The sequence below is a fragment of the Arachis ipaensis genome, chromosome B3, assembly GCF_059453495.1.
Source record: "Arachis ipaensis isolate K30076 ecotype BB chromosome B3, ASM5945349v1, whole genome shotgun sequence".
Taxonomy (NCBI): domain Eukaryota; kingdom Viridiplantae; phylum Streptophyta; class Magnoliopsida; order Fabales; family Fabaceae; genus Arachis; species Arachis ipaensis.
The window spans coordinates 31,604,150-31,625,488 of NC_142438.1; the positions used below are offsets into that span (position 1 = coordinate 31,604,150).

Here is a 21,339-nt window from a genome sequence, read left to right on the forward strand (position 1 = left end):
GAAGCTGGAGTAGATTCAGCAGATGCGGCAACAAATGACGGTATACCAAGAGCAAATGCTCATTGATGGTAGCAGCGCTGCTAGAGGGACACCGACATCACTACTTAGACTGCCACCTCAGCAGGACCAAGGTGATGATAACGACGATTATCAGGATTCCTAGTAATTAGAGTTTTATTTTACTTTATTTAATTGTATATTATTTATTTAACTTTTTATTTTGTACGTATTCTTGATATTTAATAAAATCCTTATTTGATTTCCATTATTTAGGATTTGACTAATTGTGTTTAAAAATTTAAAAATAAGAAAAATAATTAAATTTACTATCGAATTTATCGGTGAAAAAATCCGATGGTAAATCAACGCAAAACAATACAGTGTGGTATCAAAATTACCGGCAGAACATTTTCACTGGTATCCAAATACTTCTTTGGCCACCCTCTTCGCACAATCCGTCATAAAAATATGTTGATAATTATCGTCAGATTACAAAATTTGATCCGTCGGTAACTAGTTACCAGCGAGAGTTTTGTTATCGGCTTATTTTGATAGTAATAAGTTTATCGGCAAATTATCTTCGTTAATGCTCCTATAAATTTAATGATAATCAACATTTTTCTTATAGTGAAAGAGCTTCAAACTTATGATTATTAATTCCTTGAAGCTCCTAAAGGCACGTTCTGAATAAAGAAAATTTTAAATGGATTATTCTGTTTATTATTCTTTATGAACCATTATAGCCAAACCTTTAATGAGAGGAAAAGAGGAGATTTTGTTCACAAATCTTGAAGACATTGGTACGGATGTGAAGACGAGAAAGACAGGAATTGATTAACCAGTGTGAAATTTGGATTATAGCCTTGAATCCTTCATGAATGAAGCTTGGCATGGATGTGTGTAATTTGGCCTTTTTTTTTTTTTTTCCCTCTCATGTTCTTGGTGATAAGATGAAAATTGAATGAAGATAGTGGAGCCAGAGAGGATGCTTGAACTTTTTGAGAGAAGAGGATAAAGTTTAGCTCAAAATATCTTCTAAGAGATAATTATTACGAGTCGTGATTATTTGAATACAGGTTTTTATTTTATCTGATCAATTATTTTATATACCAGTGTTTATGACATTGATATGATAAATTATTTTAATTCTAAGATATTTTTTAAATATTTTGATACAGTTTATTAGAGCAAAGAATATTAGTAAAAATTTCATACCAGTAAAATTTTGGCCCAATAATTATATTGTCTAAAAGACTACTTTTGGCATTTTTTTTATCAATAAAATATTATTATAATATTATTTTTTATTTTTTATTCAGACCTAACTTGTTAAATTGAGACAAACTGTAAACTTTTTTTTTTAATATTGGGCCAAAAGTGGTGTTACCCACCAAAATGACCGAACAGGAGAGTTTAACAGCGCTATGGGAGCTGTCAAATGCCGCAAAGAAGACGTCAACGCCGTTATATGGAGAACGTCACTGACGTGTTGATCAAAACGTCATTGACGTTTTGTTGTGCATGATCAACACGTGACAGGTCCTCTCTCTTCTCACATGTTGATGAAAACGCCAATTCTCTTCTTCCTTCATTCTTTCTTCTTCAATCCATAGTATTAATTGTTAGCGTTGATAAATTATCGTTAATGTATATTATTCGTTGAATGTTAATATATATTTTTTAATTTTAATTTTGTTTAATTAATTTAAAAAAAACAGATTTTTATTAATTTTAGTTTGATTTTATATAATTTATGTGAGAAAAAGGCCGCTTTAAAATTTTAGTTTAGTTTTGTTTTAATTTTTATTTTTTTGAAAAACAGACGTTTTTAGTAATTTTAGATATATTTTAAATAATTTATTAGAAAAAAATTTTAATAATTTTAGTTTTATTTAAAATAATTGATTTCAAAACAGAATTATTTATTCAATTCGGATATAATTTTTTAGTGATTTAGGTTTTTAGGTTAAAATTTAACTAAAATATATAGCCTTAATTATTATTTAATGAGCATGGGTTATTTTTTAAATTTTTTTATATAAAATATTAGGTGTTTCAGTTTTTATTAGTTTAAATTTTTAGTTAATTTATATGTGTAGTGTGTGAAGTTTTTAATAATAAAATTGAATTATTATTAATTATATATATATATATATATATATATATATATATATATATATACTGTTATGTTTTTTTATTTCAATTAATTATTGAAAAACAAAATCATTGTTATTAAATTTTAGTATGTTAGTAATTTTAGACATTTTTGCAATATATATTGAAAAATAATGGAAATATATTTAGATTGGATAATTAGTAATTATTAGGATATGTGTTTAGTAAATAGATTAAGAGTTATTATTATTATTGTTTTTAGTAAAAAAGAAAAAAGAAAAATATAAGTAATTTCTTTTTATATTATTGTTATTACACGTGCTTACGAGAATATTTCAGAATATCTTTAACATCCTGTATATGTAAGTAATTTTTGTGTTTACTGTTATACTTAATAATTAATAATTCAATTAGTAATTATAAATTATTTGGATTTTTAGTAATTATTAATTATATTTGTTACTAAACCGAGTATTAGTTTAGTAATATTGACTAGTTCTGGTTATTGACGGTTAGTTATTATTTTTGTTTTCAGGGTTCAAGAAATTTGCACACTAGACACTTACACCAAATAGACTCATATGATGCTAGGGTGGAAGAACAACTCAGAGAGAGCGGATTCTATCATATATCTCAGATTGGAAGAATAATGTCTCACGGTCCAACTATAGATGCACTAGTTGAAAGGTGGCGGCTTGAGACGCACACGTTTCATCTTCCACACGGCAAGTGCACGATTACGTTGGAGGACGTCGCCATGATTTTTGGACTCCGAACTCACGACTTGCCAGTTACTGGATCAACTGACCACAGAACAAGTGGGTTAGAGAACGAGTGCATGACCCAATTTGGTATTGCTCCTGGCCCGAATGACCATAGAGGAAGCGGAGTCAAGCTAGCATGGTTCCGCACTCTAAAGCGACACCAACATTTGACTGACGCAGTAAGTAGGAAAATTTATGTAAAATGTCACATAATGTATCTATTTGGAACAATGTTATTTAGTGACAAGTCTGGAATCAGTGTGCACTGGAAGTATTTGCCGTTACTTCGTGACTTTTCTCATATTCACAAGTTTAGTTGGGGTTCAACTTGCCTTTCACACATGTATCAATTCTTATGTCGGGCATCTAGGTATGATTGCAAGGACATTGATGGTCCTATGCCATTGCTCCTTGTATGGGCATGGTTACGAATAACATCAATAGGACCACTGCCGATGGATACTAGCTTTCCACTTGCTCTCCCGATGAATGTTGATCCACTAGTACATTAGCAACATCTCCCTCAACTGATATATCATCTTCTTCTACATCTTCAGTTGGACCAACAACTTCATAATTATCTTCAAACTCTTCATCACTTTCGGTATTATAACCCATCCAGTCTATATTGGGTTCCGGAAAATCAATATCTTCAATTTCTTTGAACTCTGTGAGGCTCGTGCTCTAGTTTGATGGTAGGTCAAAAACATTCCTTGTATACTAGCTTCATCAGCCACGTGCATTACTTGAAATTGAACGAAACCACCAAATACTAATACAGGTTGTCTATATAAAATATTTGGTCACTCCAGGCCTTGCTGACCTACACTCTGACAGAGTACACTCTTAAGTCCTTCATATGTTATTGAAAGAGGAACAATAATAACATATGGATTCTCACACAAGAAACTCACACCCTCATGTGTATCATATAAAATCTGGCCATTGAAATATATTCTTAAACTAACATAACTCTTCATTTTATACACTTGTTACATTTACCCACAACTTATTTCACTCAACAAATGCAGAACAACTTCAACTGCTAAAGAATGAAGAACAACTTCAGTAGCTAAAGAAGTAAGAACAAATTCAACTGTTAAAGAAGAAAGAGCTCTAAGCTCTCTAGAAATTTGAAGGCAAATAACTTTGTGTTGTTCACTTTCTACTCTACTCAACGTGTTTCTCGCATAACACTAGCATATCTTATATAGCTAATTTAAATTTTTTTTATTCATACTTGTACTAAATGTCACCACCATTTTGACCATTCTCAACGGTAAAATTTGTTTCAACACAAAACGGCACCGCCGTTTTCTATTTTTAAATTAAAAAAATTTTGCCCCCTAGACAAAACGGCAACGCCCGTTTTCAGCTTTGCTTATTTTTTTAATTATTTATTTCTAACAAAACGGCATGTCATTTTGGTTTTATTCATTAAAAAAATTTAAATCACTTACAAAACGTCTCCGCCGTTTTGTATCTTCGGACAAAAAATTTCTTTTCTCCCATAGCAGTGTTAAACTCACCTAAAGAAAAATATTAAAGAAAAACACACACCTTTTCATAATATTTAAAAAACTCAGCTACAAACCGTGATACACACTTTTTGTGAATTCTAATAAGAAAAAAATCTAAAAATTGGGTTATTATATTTATAGTTAACATATTTTCTATTTTACTATCAAAAGTTTCATGTGTTTAACCTAAGAGAAAAGAAAAAGTAAATAAATAAATAAAAAACCATAAAGAGATAGAGGAAAAAAAAATTGTTACATGAAGTTTGTCTACCTTCACACTAAATGTAAATTCATTTATTTTCATCTACAAATTTCTATTTTTTTAATTTATATGTTTTTTTAAATATGTTTTGTGCTTCTTTTTCTTATAAGTTTTTTTTGTCTGTATTTCTTTCCAAGCTATGTTTATAGTAAAAAATTTCACTTGTTTTACCAAGAAAAAAAAAAGAATACCAAGAAAAAATGATAAAGTGCCATGAAAGAATAAATGGGAAAAATAATATGTTACATTAGGTTAGTCTACCTTCTCCTGAATACAAAATTTATGATCCACAACTTTTTTAATTTTCTTGAAAAAAATTGTTTTCTCTGTCGAAATATTTTTTTTACCATTTTTCTTCTAATTTTTTTTCCTGTTTTTTCATAAAAAATTTATATATTTACCTAAAAAAATTTATGTATTTTTTAATTTATTTTTTTCATTTTTGTCTTTTCTCTATTTTTCTTTTTTATTAAAATTATAAAAAACAATAACAAGAAAAGAAATAAAAAGGAAAGAAAGTGTAGGAAGGAAAAAAAAGAAAAAAAAAAAAGAAAAAAGAGATGGAAAAGGAGACAACATAGAAAAAGGAGAATGAAAAGATGTGGTAAATCAAAACTCAAAACTCACAAGTCACAAGTAAAAGATGGTAAAATATGATTAGAAGTAGTTGGTTGGATTTGATTGCAAATATTACCCGATCACCCAATATTTTTTTTTATATAATTAAGACAAGATTTACACCAAATATAAAAGTTGAAAAAATATTCAATTAGATCAACGAATTACAACATAGAACATACATATTTACAAATTGGTGAAAATTTAGGTGCAGTTAACTTGAAGTGAAATTAATAATTGAGAGCGGTTAAATGATTTGACTAATTTAACTAAATTTTCATTTAACCACTCTTAATTATCAACTTCACGTGAAGTTAACTGCACCTGAATTTTTACCTTACAAATTACAATATAGCACTTGGCAAAATATCCTAGTCACCAAAAATTGTACGGAAGAAGAAACACAAGAACACTGGAACCGTTACAAAATTTACACGTGAGAACGTGGCTCAGGTATATTGAATCAAAGTTCCAAATTCCAATCAAAGAGGACCCATGCTTAAAAGCTTTGATCATAATTCACAGTGACCGTTGTATTTTCCGCACCTGAAGCAGGTAGTGATATAGTGGTATCTTTACTTGAAGACGAAGTCTTTATATCATTGCTATTTTGTTCTCTAATATTAAGGTCCATAAAATCTGAAATCAAGCCTGGTTTTGTTAGGTTACTTTCATCGACATCCATTTCTCCTGTGAGCATCTTGACAACACAGGACATGGATGGTCGAATCTTCGGATTACTCTGAGTGCAAAGAAGGCCAATCTTGAGAAACTTACAAGCCTCCTCGGCGTCAAATTCCCCGTTTAGTGATATATCCACCAGCTCTATCAATTCCCTTCGCTCGTAAAGTTCCCATGTCTGTAAGGAATGAATCTTGAGTTAGAGTCGGCCTTAAAGTTCCCATGTTACATGCAATGCAATTTCTAAGGATGTCAGGCTGAAAAGTATATATGAGAATCGCTTTTATTAAAATCTGGCCAGCACTTTACCAGCAAAAGAAATGTAAGCAGTCTCACACTATTAGATGTAATCTCACACCATTAAAAATACTAATGATGGCTAATTGATGGCTACAAATCACAAAACCTGCTGGCCCCATAGCACTCTTCAATATATTCTACAAAAAAAACTTTGATATATTTAGCCCTATGACTCAGACAAATTGCAACAACTCACGTTTTATAAAGCTTTTAATATGTCAGCACTTTAATTTCAGTCATAATTTAAGATCATTAAGATCATTCTTTATATCCCCGCAGCAAAAGAAACTACTATTTTGTCGAAACAACAAGTATTTTATCAGAAGCAATTCTGTTTTGAGTATTATAGATTTTTGTAGGAGGCATAGATCTCCAAATAATGATTCCTCCATACTAGAGGCTCGAACTTAGGTTTGGCCACTAGTTAGGGAGAAAGTTACTTGCCAACTGCTTTTAACTTCAAGTCAAACTGAACAAACACAATACAACATGAACCACTCCTCGAAAAATACTCATGCTAATATGCTATTAACCAAAGACACTGAATGATTTTATATTTAATAGTTCAAACAGATGACAGTTGAAGAAACAAAGTGATTGTTACTTGTTAATACGGAAGGGCATAGTTCTCGTCGTCATCTGATAGGGAACAGCAAGGCAAAGATTGAAAGCGTATGTAAGGAAAAAAGAAAAGGGTAAAATAGGGAATGTCTCCTCAAGGCCATGCGGGCTAGAGCGTAACAAACTTAGGTGAGCTGAAGGCCATATGGGGGCCATTTGAGTGGGAGAGCTACTGAGTGCTCTGTACTTGGCTCTTGAACATTTTGGCTTATTCTGAGATTTTCCACTTATCAATATTATACCCTTCTTTCTCTATTTTTCCTATCTCTGCATTACTATGTTCAATCATCATCTTTCATATAATATGAGTTTCAGGTCACAATGCAGCTGAATATAATGGGTCCAATATGTCAATAAATGTTTCTATGAAGCCGGCAGTGATGTTAGAATCATTATCTTACCGGCAAGAGTAACATAACTTTCATGATTTGTATGATATGAAGACAATAAATTATTTGGTTTTATTCCCCTCTTACAATGTATATTCAAGCACATGCACAAGTAAAAACTACAAACATATAGCACATACATACCGTTTCAAGAATATACTGATTCCCTTTCGGTAACAGTGTGTTTGTATTACTTCTCCCACTGACTATCTCCACAATGAGGACACCAAAACTGTAAATATCTGCTTTCCGTGTCAGCTGCCCCCTGATTGCATACTCCGGTGCCAAATAACCTCTGAAATAATGCAAACAGCCATAAATTCATAAAAATAATTTGTTGAAGAGAGATAACAGAAATATTTAGACAGGGAAAGCAAAGATTTCAAGCCAGTACAGGAAAGGTAATCAATGAATGAAATGAACATTATATAAAATAACATTCTGAAGAAAATATGCATGCCTCCTGTAAAAACAATTCAGTTTAGCATCGGCGTTAATGATCTCAATCATATTCTGAGTGATACATGAAATTAATACCAGCAGTTAAGAAGCCCCACACTCCAGAGAAAGGGACAAAGTGGAAAAACGTGTTGACACATATTTGTAAATTCAACTAATTTTGCTTAGCTGTACAGAGTGATACGGGAGGCTATATTTTCGAGTTGTTTTTGAAGAATTTAAGCCTCTACAATATGCAGGAAGCTTTTCAATTTCATGCTTGCTCTGTTCTTTCATCTTTCTAATATGAACCACACTGGTTCATCTTGCACGTGTTAACACAATCATACATTAAGTTTCATCCATTTTCTGGTTGTGGTTTCTGACAACAGCCAACTTTTATGTCAGTTCTCAAACTACAAATTCATGCACAACATTGACTAAGTCAAAGCAGTTTATTATGATACCATGAAAACATTGAGCAAAGAAAATATGATATAAATTATAAACTTTAATTAGTGCATATGTCAAATAGTGTTAAAGTTGCATTGACTAGAAAGATAACACCAGTGCAAATTGAGAAATTGATGTGGATGAAGAAAGATCAAGTCTTGCTACTGCATTATCAATAGAAAATAAAACTAATATAACTTTCTGTACAAGCCTTATTAGAATACCTACATTGTTCCCGCTACTCGTGTGCTGACATGAGTCATGTACGAAGGAATAAGCTTTGCAAGACCGAAATCTGAAATCTTGGGTGAGAGGTCCTTGTCGAGGAGAATATTACTTGCTTTTATATCCCTATGAACAATATGTGGTGTTACTTCCTCATGAAGAAAGGCAAGACCTCGAGCCACCCCAACGCATATCCGAGTTCGAGTTCGCCAATTAAAATAGGTATTACTGTGACCTCCACCTTCAAGTAAAACGAAAATTGTTTATCGAAAAAGAATAAGGGTAAGGTTTACGAAACAAAGACTAGCTAGCATAAAAAATTGAAGTTCTACTATAGCAATAAAACAAATCCTTTCATCATTCCAAGGAAAACTCGGTAAAGAAAAAAATGGAGCAAATTGAGTTACATTGATTGAGAGGTGGCACTAGCTATCATCTCCCAAGTTCGAAACTAATCATCGAGAAATAAAACAACAATAGACATGAAAATAAAAATTTTACCTAGAAGGGTTTGTGCAAGACTGTTGTTCTCAAGGTAATTGTAGACTAATATTCTCTGATTTCCTTCCACACAACAACCATATAACTCAACCAAATTTTCATGCTGTATTTCCGAGAACACGTTAATCTCTGTCAAGAATTCCTTCACCCCTTGTCTTGATTCATCTGACAGAACTTTTATAGCTGCAACTTTTCCATCTTTTAACAATCCCTGAAAATATCAGAAAGTGAAAAAAAAATGCAAATTGACATGGTGATGCAAGTAGTACATGATAGCGGATTAGCTTTACCTTGTAGACAGAACCAAAACCACCCTCCCCAATTTTATTGCTTGGACTGAAATTGTCAGAGGCAAGTTTTAGTTCCTTGTAGGAATATAATCTCACATTTTGAATGCCTGAAAGTTCTGTTCACAAATGTATTCAGTTAAAATCTGTAACTGGATTTTTGCTCCTTGGAATATATCAAATGTCATAATTCTTGTCTACAACCATATCCAATATAATATTAATCAAATTTAACAAATTTAAACAAACTCAAGTTCGTATTATCTACTCTTATCTACTTTAACATGTAGCCGAGTTACCTTCATCAATATCTGGATCTCGTTTTGGTGCCGAAGTTGTCTTCCTACCAAATATGAAAGGTAAACAGGTCATGACAGAATGCAATACCCAATATCACCTGTTTGAATCATAAAACAGCGTCAAATTCTTTAAGCAGTATAAAGTTGGACAAGTGAAAAATAATCCTGAAATTTCTAGTGTCAGCAGAGCAGAATAAATATTTCATGGTTCAAAGTTCAAACATTCTCAGGGACGCTTGAATGAAATTGAAAGAAAGTACCAAAATAAAAATGTTGAAAAAGAAGCAGAATCTACTATTTGGTTACTTAGGCTGAGATCAGAATCATATATTCCATTTCAAGATATGCGAATTTAACTGATCTGACCAATGTGTATATAGAAAATAGTTTCAACATTTTTTATAAGATGTGAGCATGACCCATTATGTATAAAACAAATAAAAATTACTATTAAATACAAAACAAGAGAATACCAATGAAATTGATAAAAGCCACAAACTCTCTTGAGTTATGAAGTCAATTTATGCAATTTTTTTTTTCACGCCACGGCAATTCTAGTTATCTCGAACTAATAATTTCAATTCCGAATATTTTCCACAAAATATTGTTCCTTAAAAGACCGCAATATAAAAATAGAAACTATTCTTATGATTGGCATTAGTCACTAACACTAAATGATAATTGGAAACAACACAAAAAAAAAAGGAAAAATAAATAAAAAGAAAGTAGAACATTACAAAACAGTTAATGATGAAAAAAAAAAAACGAATAACAGAAAGATGAGCTGTAAAAGTAAGGGAGACAAGCAACAAAATCCACAATTGATCAGTGACTAGGAATAAACAAAGAAAGAGAAAGGAGCATAATAAAGTGGGCGAAAAGATTGAAACAAACCTTAGAAGCTGATTGAAAGAAGAATGGGTAGTAGAGATACAAAGATAAAGAAAGAAAGGAGGAAGCAGAAAGATGACAGAGATGAAATTGGTCAAGAGAGTGTGCTATCTGTGAATAATTAATAGTCAACGGAGGGCGTATGAGGAGACGTGTCTGTGATGTGAATCACGTTAACGTCCCTCCATTTGACTAGATTCCAATGCAAACATCCAAAGTTGGTTAATTACGGGAGAATGAAAATAATTGAAAGAGTACTTTGTTAATTTTACAAGTAAAAAAAAAAAAATATATATATATATATATATATATATATATATATATATATATATATATATATATATAAGAGTGTAATTTTTGTTAATTTTATAAATAAGATAAAAAAAATATTAAAAAAAATTAGATATTATATTTTGTTCTTTTAATTATTAAAAAAAATTGAGAGGATTTATTTTTTAATTATATTGGGTTATATTTTATAACTTTATTAGTTATAGTATTATGGATAAACCATTAAATGATGATGAAAATTCACATATACTTTTTTTAATGTAAAGTTGGAATTTTTTTATAAAATAAAAAATATTTATTTTCAAATAAAAATTATTCTAACTTTATATTTTGAAAGCTATCTTTTTTTTTTTTTCCGTTAGAAGTAAGTTTGTCGCTCTCTTTGGCGAACCTTGTCATTTTCACAAGGTTCGCCATTTTTCTCGGCAAACTTTAAGTGGCCTCCTCAATAAAATTCCACCGAGACCGGTTGGGAACCAAAATCACTACTAGTAACTCTTCTTTCTCTCTTTATTTTGATCTTCAGTTTACTCTATATAATATTTGGAATTTCATTGTTATCCATTTATTATGATGGTGAAATAGTATATGATGAAGAATGATCTATCGTATTTAGTTTTGTTCAACCACTATTTGCATATATGTCACCTAAAGTCAAAAGTCTAACAACATTGAAGAATTTGATATTGCATTCTATAGGTCTCACACCAAGAGAGTGAAAAAAATCTACTACAAATATCCGTCTGAAATGGATACCAATATATTATCTATGAAGCACAGACACTTCTTTGATTTGTCATGTCTCCGTATTGGACACATTTCGGACACGATACACATCAACACTCGTTCGATACGCGTGTCTTCTGTATCCAACAGTGTCTTAATGAAAAATAAAAAATTATTCTCCGAACACGCTTGGACATACCTAAATATCATCACGTATCAGTGTGTCTGGTCTTATTCTTAACATGTATTCTTAAAATCAGTTTAGAAATAGCATATATTATTAATTATTAAAAGAAAATATATTTTAAATACTTTATATAATTAAAAAATATTAAAAATAATTAAAAAATTAATTTATATTTAATATCAATAAAATACTAAAATATCATTACAATTTATCTAAAAGAACTTTATATTTTATATATATGTTGTGTCCCCGTGTCTTATAAGAATTTTAAATTCGCGTGTCCACATGTCCCGTGTCGTGTCGTGTCCTGTGTCCGTGTCAGTGTCCATGCATTATAGAATATTACAATTGTTATTATTATTTTGTTATTTTTTTAATTTGATGACGGTTTTGATAAGATTTTAGGTTTTTGTGAATTAGGTATCGGCTACATGATGACAAGGACATAAGTATTATTAGGACCTAGCACAACTGTTGAACAAATGTCTATCTGTTGGAATTATTTATTTTTCTAGTCGACTTGGGTGGAAGAACTTCTGTAGATACTGTTAATGAACCATTTTAAGTGGGGGCGGTTAGAAGAAATATTAGAAGGACGAGTCCTGAAAGCACTCTAACCACTTGCTCATCGTGTTGTTCTTGATGTACCTCGTGTACACCTGCTGGTGGGCTCACAGAAGTTCTGTCATGACCAGCCATTGTAGCCCAATGCCTAGGACGAGCTATACCTCGTCTCCCTCTCCCTCTCAGAGGCCGCACTTGGAGAAGCTTTCAATCCTTTGGCTGATGGAAATTTGGAGTATCCATGTGTTGGATCGGGAGATCATCTAGCACAACTGCTCCAACCACCAATTGCTAGTCGCTCTAACCAACTAAATCTATGTGCGCTCATTAAAAGTACCATCTCAAATACTACTATGATAGGGGCATGTCAAATGCATGACGTATATGGAGTTCATGTCCTCCCCGAGCTGCCCACATCTTATACCACCCCTTTGGTGCGGTAATTTACAACCACACTTACTAACCGGCAAGTGCACCGGGTCGTACCAAGTAATATCTTACGTGAGTAAGGGTCGATCCCACGAGGATTGATGGATTAAGCAACAATAGCGTTTGATAGGATTAGTTAGACAAACAGAAAATAATGTTTGGGAGTTCAAAAGACATTAAACAATATAAAAAAAAATTAAAGACAGGCAGATAAATAAATTGGGAATAAAATATGGAGATAAAGATAGTTAAGGGTTCAGAGTTATCTATTTTTTCGGATTAACTTTTCTTACTAACTAATTTAATTATGCAGGATTTAATTTATGGCAAACTGTATGTGACTAGACCCTAATTCCTTAGACCTTCCTAGTCTCCTCTAAAATTCATTAACTGTCAATTCCTTGGTCAATTAATTCCAATTAGAGGGTGATAATCAATTTCTAGTTTATATGCCACAAAAACTCTAATTATCCAAGAGGTAAAAGGATTATATGTCACGTATCCTATTGAATTCAGATAATTAAAATTTAGGAGAAGCAGTTTTCAAGCTGTTGTTCAGGTAAAGAGCTTTTCCAAGTTTTACAAGAACTCAAATAGAAAGAGGGTCATACTTCCGTTCCACCCAAATTCATGAAATAAAGAGCGAAAACAATTCTTAAATTATAAATCCATACATAAATTAAAATAGTAAAAGCAATAAAATTAATCCATAGAAATAGACAGAGCTCCTAACCTTAACAGTGGAGGTTTAGTTGCTCATGGAAAAGAGAAAATAAGGATTCAGGTCCAAATGTACAGAGTTACAATTTGATGGCATCAGATCCCTTTTTATAACTAATCCTAATAAATTTAAAATCTAATATTTAAAATTAAACTTAAAATAATATCTTTTACTAATTTAAGATTTGAATTTCAATTTGAATTAATTAACAGATCTTCAGTTAATGGGTGGGGACCACTTGTTCCGTCCATTCTGCAGCTTCTAATATGTGTTTTTGGGCTGAAAATTGAGTTAAAACAGCCCAGAAATCGCCCCCAGCGTTTTTCTGCATTTTCTGCATGTGGCGCATGTGACGCGTCCGCGTCGTCCACGCGTTCACGTCATTTGTGCAGATTCCAGTCCACGCGATCGCGTTAGGCACGCGATCGCGTCATTGCGATTTCCTCCATTCCGCGCGGTCGCGTGAGCCATGCGTCCGCGTCGGTATTCGCTGGTCATCTCCTTGGCTTCTTCTCTTTCTCTGCAAAAACTTTATCAAATCCATCCGAATGCTACCTAAATTAAATAAAATTGCACAAAACTCAAAATAGCATCCATAGTGGCTAAAATATAATTAATTCTTAATTAAACTCAACAAATTAGATGCAAATTCACTAGGAAAAGATAGAGAAGATACTCACGCATCACAACACCAAACTTAAACTGTTGCTTGTCCTCAAGCAACCAACAATAATATAAGCTTAGGATGTGAATTTGCATGAGAATGAGAGTTCGATTAAGCTCACGTCTCTTCTTATAGTGGGGTTTACAACTGCAATCCTGAACAGTTTTGGCATCTCACTTTATCCTTTGAAGTTCAGAATGATTGGCATCCATAGGAACTCAGAATTCAGATAGTGTTATTGATTCTCCTAGTTCAGTATGTTGATTCTTGAATACAGCTACCTTATGAGTCTTGGCTGTGACCCTAAGCATTTTATTTTCCAGTATTACCACCGGATACATAAATGCCACAGACACATAACTGGGTGAACCTTTTCAGATTGTGACTCAGCTTTGCTAGAGTCCCCAGTTAGAGGTGCCCAGAGTTCTTAAGCACACTCTTTTTGCTTTGGATCACGACTTTAACCGCTCAGTCTCAAGTTTTTTACTTGACACCTTCACGCCACAAGCACATGGTTAGGGACAGCTTGATTTAGCCGCTTAGGCCAGGATTTTATTCCTTTGGGCCCTCCTATCCATTAATGCTCAAAGTCTTGGATCCTTTTTTTTTTTACCCTTTGCCTTTTAGTTTAAAGGGTTATTGGCTTTTTCTACTTGTTTTTTTTCTTTATTTTATTTTAATTTTTTTTCTTTTGTTTTTTTTGTTTTTTTTTTGCAAGCTTTGTGTTTTTCACTGTTTTTTCTTGCTTCAAGAATCAATTTTATGATTTTTCAGATTATCAATAACATTTTTCTTTTTCTTCATTCTTTCAGGAGCCAACAATTTTAACATTCATAAGCTTCACTATCAAAAAATATGCACTGTTCATGTCATGCATTCATAATCACAGAAAATACCACCACATTTAAGTAAATAAGACTATTATTCAATATAGACCCACTCTCTCATGCAATATATTACTCCTATATTTTTTTTATTTAAGCTCAGTGAGTAATACATGAGACATCTTTTCAGAATTAAAGCAATAGGAAAACTAAACTAATCCTAGGATTCTAACTAATAAAGGATCATGCAACAAACAAAGCAAAATAACAGGAAACCGGAACATAACATAGAAAAAGAGGGGAGGAATAAAAAATGAAAGGAACTCAACCACCTTAATTATCCTAGCGGTCGCTTTATTCTTCAGGTTGTGCTCCTTCGCGAAGATGATTCACCTCCCTTTTGTACTAGAAAACCTATAAGTGCAGCGTCAACACCAAACTTAAAGGTTTGCTTGTCCTCAAGAAAATAAGAACTGAAAATAGAAGAGACAAATATTAAAATGAAAGAAAAAAATAAAAGGATAAGAAAATAAGAGAGAATTAGGATTGGGAGAGAGAGAGAGAAAGAAAACTGGGCAGCGCAAGCGACGCGTTCGCGTCAATGACGCGATCGCGTGCGTTGCGCATTCTTCATAATGACGCGTTAGTGTCAGGCACGCGATCGCGTGGATGGCCATATGTGTAACTGACGTGAACGCATCAATCACGCGTTCGCGTGACCAAATTTGTGCGTTTAGCACACTTCTTGCCCTAAGCTGGCACAACTCTCTGCCCAAAATGCTCTGTTACGTCGAATTTGCAGGTCACGCGATCGCGTCGGTGACGCGACCGCGTGAATGACGAAAATCACAAACGACGCGAACGCGTGGGATCGTTTGTGCGAAAGGCTCCATTCTGGCGCCACTCCCCGCAACTCTCTGTAACTTTTTATTTTTTCTCGCACCCCTAGATGACACGTTCGCGTCAGCGACGCTGGCGCGTCGGATGCTTTTTTTTTTTTGAAATATAGCTTGAGGTGTTCGGTTCCTGGAAGAACATAGCTGCATGATCAGAAAATTAGTAAGAACTCAAAAAAATAAAATAATATAACTAAGAAAACTACTACTACGAAAAATAGCTAAGGATACGAATTTATCGGGTTGCCTCCTGACAAGCGCTTCTTTATCGTCACTAGCTTGACGGTCAGCTCCTCTAAGGAGGAGGATCATAGGGGCTCAGCTCTTCACCCCTTACTTTGAACTTCTTTCCTGTGTCTCCATAACGTAGCTCAATATGCTCCAGAGAGAGGATTTTGATTACTGTATAAACCCTTGCTGGATTGCTGGTCAACACCACCTTCATTCCTGGGGAGAAACCTTCAGTGGGGATCTTTTTGTTTCTCCATCCTTTGGGTATTTTTTTCTTTTTGGGGACCTCCTCCTTGGTGGATGATGCAGTTTCAACACCAAACTTTGGTTTGATGTCAAGCGGAATTTTATCGGTTGTCACCACAGGAGGTTTGAGTTGCAAATTCTGCTGTGCATCATCAGGGGGTTCTTGAAGGTTTGGATCAATAAGCTCAGCCTGCATGCACCTTTCTTCTTCACCTGTTGAATGTACATCTTTGAAGACATGAAAGACCAGTTGCTCATTATGCACTCTAAGCACTAATTCACCCACTTCTACATCAATCAGAGCTCTTCCAGTGGCTAGAAATGGTCTTCCTAGAATTATAGAGGCATTCTCATCCTCCCCTGTGTCAAGAATCACAAAGTCTGCTGGGAGGAAGAACTTACCCACTTTAACCAAGATGTTTTCCACTAATCCGTATGCAGGCTTCATAGATTTGTCTGTCATCTGTAATGCTATTTTTGTGGGTTGTGCCTCTTGGATTTGCAGCTTCTTCATCACAGATAAGGGCATTAGATTTATGCTTGCCCTTAGATCACATAGGACTTTCTCAAAGGTTGTGCTCCCAATGGTGCATGGAATTTGAAAGCTCCCTGGATCTGGCATCTTCCTTGGCAAGTTATTCTGAATGACAGCACTACATTTCTTAGTCAGGACTACTGTCTCATCTCCCTTTAAACGCTTTTTCTTTGACAACAGCTCCTTCATGAACTTGACATAGATAGGCATTTGCTCCAAAACCTCAGCAAAAGGAATATTGATTTGTAACTTTCTGAAGATTTCCAAGAACTTTGAAAACTGCTTGTCCTTGGTCTCCTTTTGAAGTCTCTGAGGATACGGCATCTTAGGCTTGTACTCAGGAGCCTTTGGCAGTGTAGGATAAGTGTCAAGAGAGTCTGGGAATGTGTTGTCTGCACGCTTTGGAGGGGCGTGCTCTACTTCTTCCTTCTTCTCATCTGGAGCTTCCTTTTCAACTAGCTCTTCATTGGCCTTGGTCTCAGAGCCAGCTACTTTACCACTTCTCAATTGAATAGCCTTGCAATCTTCTCCTGGGTTCACCACTGTATCACCTTGAAATGTACTTGCAGACCTCTCAAGTATTTACTTGCTCAGTTGGCCCACTAGCACCTCTAAGTTTCTAATGGAGGCCTTGGTTTCCTGCATAAATTGTGCTTCCGCACTTGCCACTTGTTCACTTATTACGGTGATAGCCTTGCATTCCTCTCTTGGATTTGGAATTGTGTTACCAGGAAGGCTATTAGTGGTCCTCTGATCAATTTCATTAACCTTTGTGGCTAATTGACCCATTTGAATCTCCAGGTTTTTGATGGATGCTCTGGTTTCCTGTCTAAAACCTGTCAATATTGCTTCCAAATCATTGTTCTGCTGGAAACTGCCCTGAGAACTATTGTTGAAGTTCTGAGGTCTCTGAGGTTGGTCCCTCCACCAAAGTTTTGGTGATTCCTCCATCCCTGGTTGTATGTCTTAGAATATGGATCATTGTTGGGATTTCTAGGACCACTCCCCATGTAATTCACCTGTTCAGAAGAAGGTTGAGCATAATCATAATTATCATTTTGCATAAAGTTACCTGCCATGTCATAGGAGACTTCCTGTGGTGGATTTTGGGTGATGATAGCTGAGACTTGCATGCCACCCATCTGTTGAGTAAGTAGATTTATTTGCTGAGACATCAGCTTGTTCTGAGCAAGAAGAGCATTAACAGCTTCTACTTCCAACACACCTCTCTTTTGAGAGGTCTCAGAGTTCACAGGATTCCTATTAGATGAGTAGAGATATTGGTTGCTTGCAACTAATTCAATCAGCTCAATAGTCTCCTCTGGTGTCTTCTTCTTGTGCAATGAACCGCCTGCAGAGGTATCTAAGCTCATCTTTGACATCTCTCCTAAGCCTTCATAAAAGATATCCAGTTGGGTCCACTTGGAGAACATGTCAGGAGGGCATTGCCTAGTCAGTAGCTTGTATCTCTCCCAAGCTTCATAAAGAGTTTCACCCTCCTTCTGTCTGAAAGTCTGAACCTCCAACCTAAGCTTAGTCAGCTTCTTTGGTGGGAAAAATTTAGTGAGAAATTCAGTAACGACCTTTTCCCAAGTATTCAGACTCTCCTTTGGTTGGGAATCTAGCCATAGTTTTGCTTTATCCCTCAGAGCAAACGGGAAAAGCATGAGTCTGTACACCTCTGGATTCACTCCATTTGTCTTCACAGTATCACATATCTGCAGAAAATCAGATATGAACTGATTTGGATCTTCATGAGGAATTCCATGATACTGGCAATTCTGTTGCACCAGGGTGACCAGTTGTGGCTTCAACTCAAAGTTGTTTGCAGTTATAGGAGGCACCACAATACTTTTTCCATAAAGATCCGCAGTAGGGGCAGAATAAGAGCCAAGCACTCTCCTCTGTTGATCATCCCCATTCGGATTTACCACATTGGCATTAGCATTATTTGCCATAGTGGATTCTGCAGCCTTGCAAAGTCTTGCTTGTTGTAAACGTTGCCTGAAAGTTCTTTCAAGTTCAGGATCAAAGTCTAAGAGATGTTCTTTGTCTCTATTTCTGCGCATACACAAGCAGAAAACAAGAAAAAAATGGGACTCTCTACGTCAGAGTGCAGAGACGTCCCTGTGAGGTAATCTGTGTAAAATAAAAAAATTAAAAATGCTAAATAAATAAAAATTCGAAAATTTTAAAAGTAAAAATAAACAGAAAAAAATTAAAATAAAAATAAATAGAGGACACCAAACTTAATTTCAGAAATTAAAGAAAAATATTAGTGCTACTTTTATTTATTTAAATAAATTTTTTTAGACAAAAATAAAGTAAAACTAAAAAATTATAGAAAATAAAAAATATAATAAAAGAAAAACAAAATAACACGAAAGTAAATAAATAAAAAAAATAGAATTAAAAAGAAAAATAAATAAAGGAAAGAACGACGAGATTTGAATAAGAAAAAAAAACGAAATTAAAAGGAAGTAAGAAAAAAAAGAAAACAGGGGATACGGGGAATGGGAAATATTAACGTAAAGAAAGAAAAAATATGAAAAATAAAAAAATAAAAAATAATAATACTAAAGGAATATAATTAAAGAAAAAAAAATATCTAATCTAAGCAATCAAACAACGAGTAGTTGTCAATCACAGTCAATCCCCGGCAACGGCGCCAAAAATTTGGTGCGGTAATTTACAACCACACTTACTAACCGGCAAGTGCACCGGGTCGTACCAAGTAATACCTTACGTGAGTAAGGGTCGATCCCACGAGGATTGATGGATTAAGCAACAATAGCGTTTGATAGGATTAGTTAGACAAACAGAAAATAATGTTTGGGAGTTCAAAAGACATTAAATAATATAAAAAAAATTAAAGACAGGCAGATAAATAAATTGGGAATAAAATATGAAGATAAAGATAGTTAAGGGTTCAGAGTTATCTATTTTTCCAGATTAACTTTTCTTACTAACTAATTTAATTATGCAGGATTTAATTTATGGCAAACTGTATGTGACTAGACCCTAATTCCTTAGACATTCCTAATCTCCTCTAAAATTCATTAACTGTCAATTCCTTGGTCAATTAATTCCAATTAGAGGGTGATAATCAATTTCTAGTTTATATGCCACAAAAACTCTAATTATCCAAGAGGTAAAAGGATTATATGTCACGTATCCTATTGAATTCAGATAATTAAAATTTAGGAGAAACAGTTTTCAAGCTGTTGTTCAGGTAAAGAGCTTTTCCAAGTTTTACAAGAACTCAAATAGAAAGAGGGTCATACTTCCGTTCCACCCAAATTCATGAAATAAAGAGCGAAAACAATTCTTAAATTATAAATCCATACATAAATTAAAATAGTAAAAGTAATAAAATTAATCCATAGAAATAGACAGAGCTCCTAACCTTAACAGCGGAGGTTTAGTTGCTCATGGAAAAGAGAAAATAAGGATTCAGGTCCAAATGTACAGAGTTACAATTTGATGGCATCAGATCCCTTTTTATAACTAATCCTAATAAATTTAAAATCTAATATTTAAAATTAAACTTAAAATAATATCTTTTCCTAATTTAAGATTTGAATTTCAATTTGAATTAATTAGCAGATCTTCAGTTGATGGGTGGGGACCACTTGTTCCGTCCATTCTGCAGCTTCTAATATGTGTTTTCGGGGCTGAAAATTGAGTTAAAACAGCCCAGAAATCGCTCCCAGCGTTTTTCTGCATTTTCTGCACGTGGCGCATGTGACGCGTCCGCGTCGTCCACGCGTTCGCGTCATTTGTGCAGATTCCAGTCCACGCGATCGCGTCAGGCACGCGATCGCGTCATTGCGATTTCCTCCATTCCGCGCGGTCGCGTGAGCCATGCGTCCGCGTCGGTATTCGCTGGTCATCTCCTTGGCTTCTTCTCTTTCTCTGCAAAAACTTTATCAAATCCATCCGAATGCTACCTAAATTAAATAAAATTGCACAAAACTCAAAATAGCATCCATAGTGGCTAAAATATAATTAATTCTTAATTAAACTCAACAAATTAGATGCAAATTCACTAGGAAAAGATAGACAAGATGCTCACGCATCACCCTTCCCCCCAAGAAATCAGGGTACTACTCGCTTCTGTCGAATCTCTCATCGTACCCATGCATCTCGTCGATGTTCAGTGGCTTGGTCAGAATATGCTGGAGGCCACCAAACTGACACACAACGCAATCTACCTGATGCCACTCGATGATGGCAAAGAACAACAGCGGGCATACTATTGTAGCAAAGACTTTAGACTCAGCAATCCTCTGTGGAACTATATGCTGGATGAGTGGGTTAGCATATGGCGTCCAGTCAACCTGTTCACATATACCAACAAATATGATATACACAAAGAAAAATTATCTAATATTCAATTATATGTCTTAAATATTTATGACTTACATTATAGATACCGATCCCATTGAGGACACGTCTCTACTGTTGAAGCCTAGTGTCAACTCTATCATTAGGTGGCTCCAACCCCACCCACCTATAACATCAACGAATATTTAAAAACCACAAAACTATTTCGTTAACTTACGAAATAATATAAAAAAATAACAATTCCTCTCAATCAAGAAAAATCTACGCTGGTCAAATCCATCCGGTTAACACAAAGGTATATGATGATATGTCCA

At 34.1% G+C, this 21,339-nt stretch overlaps 2 protein-coding genes, 1 non-coding gene and 1 pseudogene across 3 annotated transcripts; 2 read left to right on the forward strand and 2 right to left on the reverse strand.

The window, feature by feature from the left end:
- Positions 1-2,764: 2,764 nt before the first annotated feature.
- On the forward strand, positions 2,765-3,391 carry LOC148570208 (serine/threonine-protein phosphatase 7 long form homolog). Its single transcript, XM_088506905.1, has one exon. The coding sequence runs from the start codon at positions 2,765-2,767 to the stop codon at positions 3,389-3,391; it is 627 nt and encodes a 208-aa protein (XP_088363031.1).
- Positions 3,392-5,351: 1,960 nt separating this feature from the next.
- On the reverse strand, positions 5,352-10,605 carry LOC107630041 (cold-responsive protein kinase 1). Its single transcript, XM_016333061.3, has 7 exons — positions 10,368-10,605; positions 9,474-9,571; positions 9,178-9,293; positions 8,888-9,098; positions 8,390-8,627; positions 7,415-7,565; positions 5,352-6,138 (listed from the first exon to the last, which is right to left on the reverse strand). The coding sequence occupies exons 2-7, from the start codon at positions 9,544-9,546 to the stop codon at positions 5,779-5,781; spliced, it is 1,149 nt and encodes a 382-aa protein (XP_016188547.1). The 5' UTR covers positions 9,547-9,571; positions 10,368-10,605; the 3' UTR covers positions 5,352-5,778.
- Positions 10,606-15,961: 5,356 nt separating this feature from the next.
- On the reverse strand, positions 15,962-17,467 carry LOC148570209 (uncharacterized; annotated as a pseudogene).
- A 642-nt stretch (positions 17,468-18,109) lies between these two features.
- LOC148570210 (small nucleolar RNA R71) lies at positions 18,110-18,213 on the forward strand. The gene has a single exon (XR_015907907.1). It is a non-coding gene; the product is annotated as a small nucleolar RNA R71 (small nucleolar RNA).
- The last annotated feature ends 3,126 nt before the right edge of the window (positions 18,214-21,339 follow it).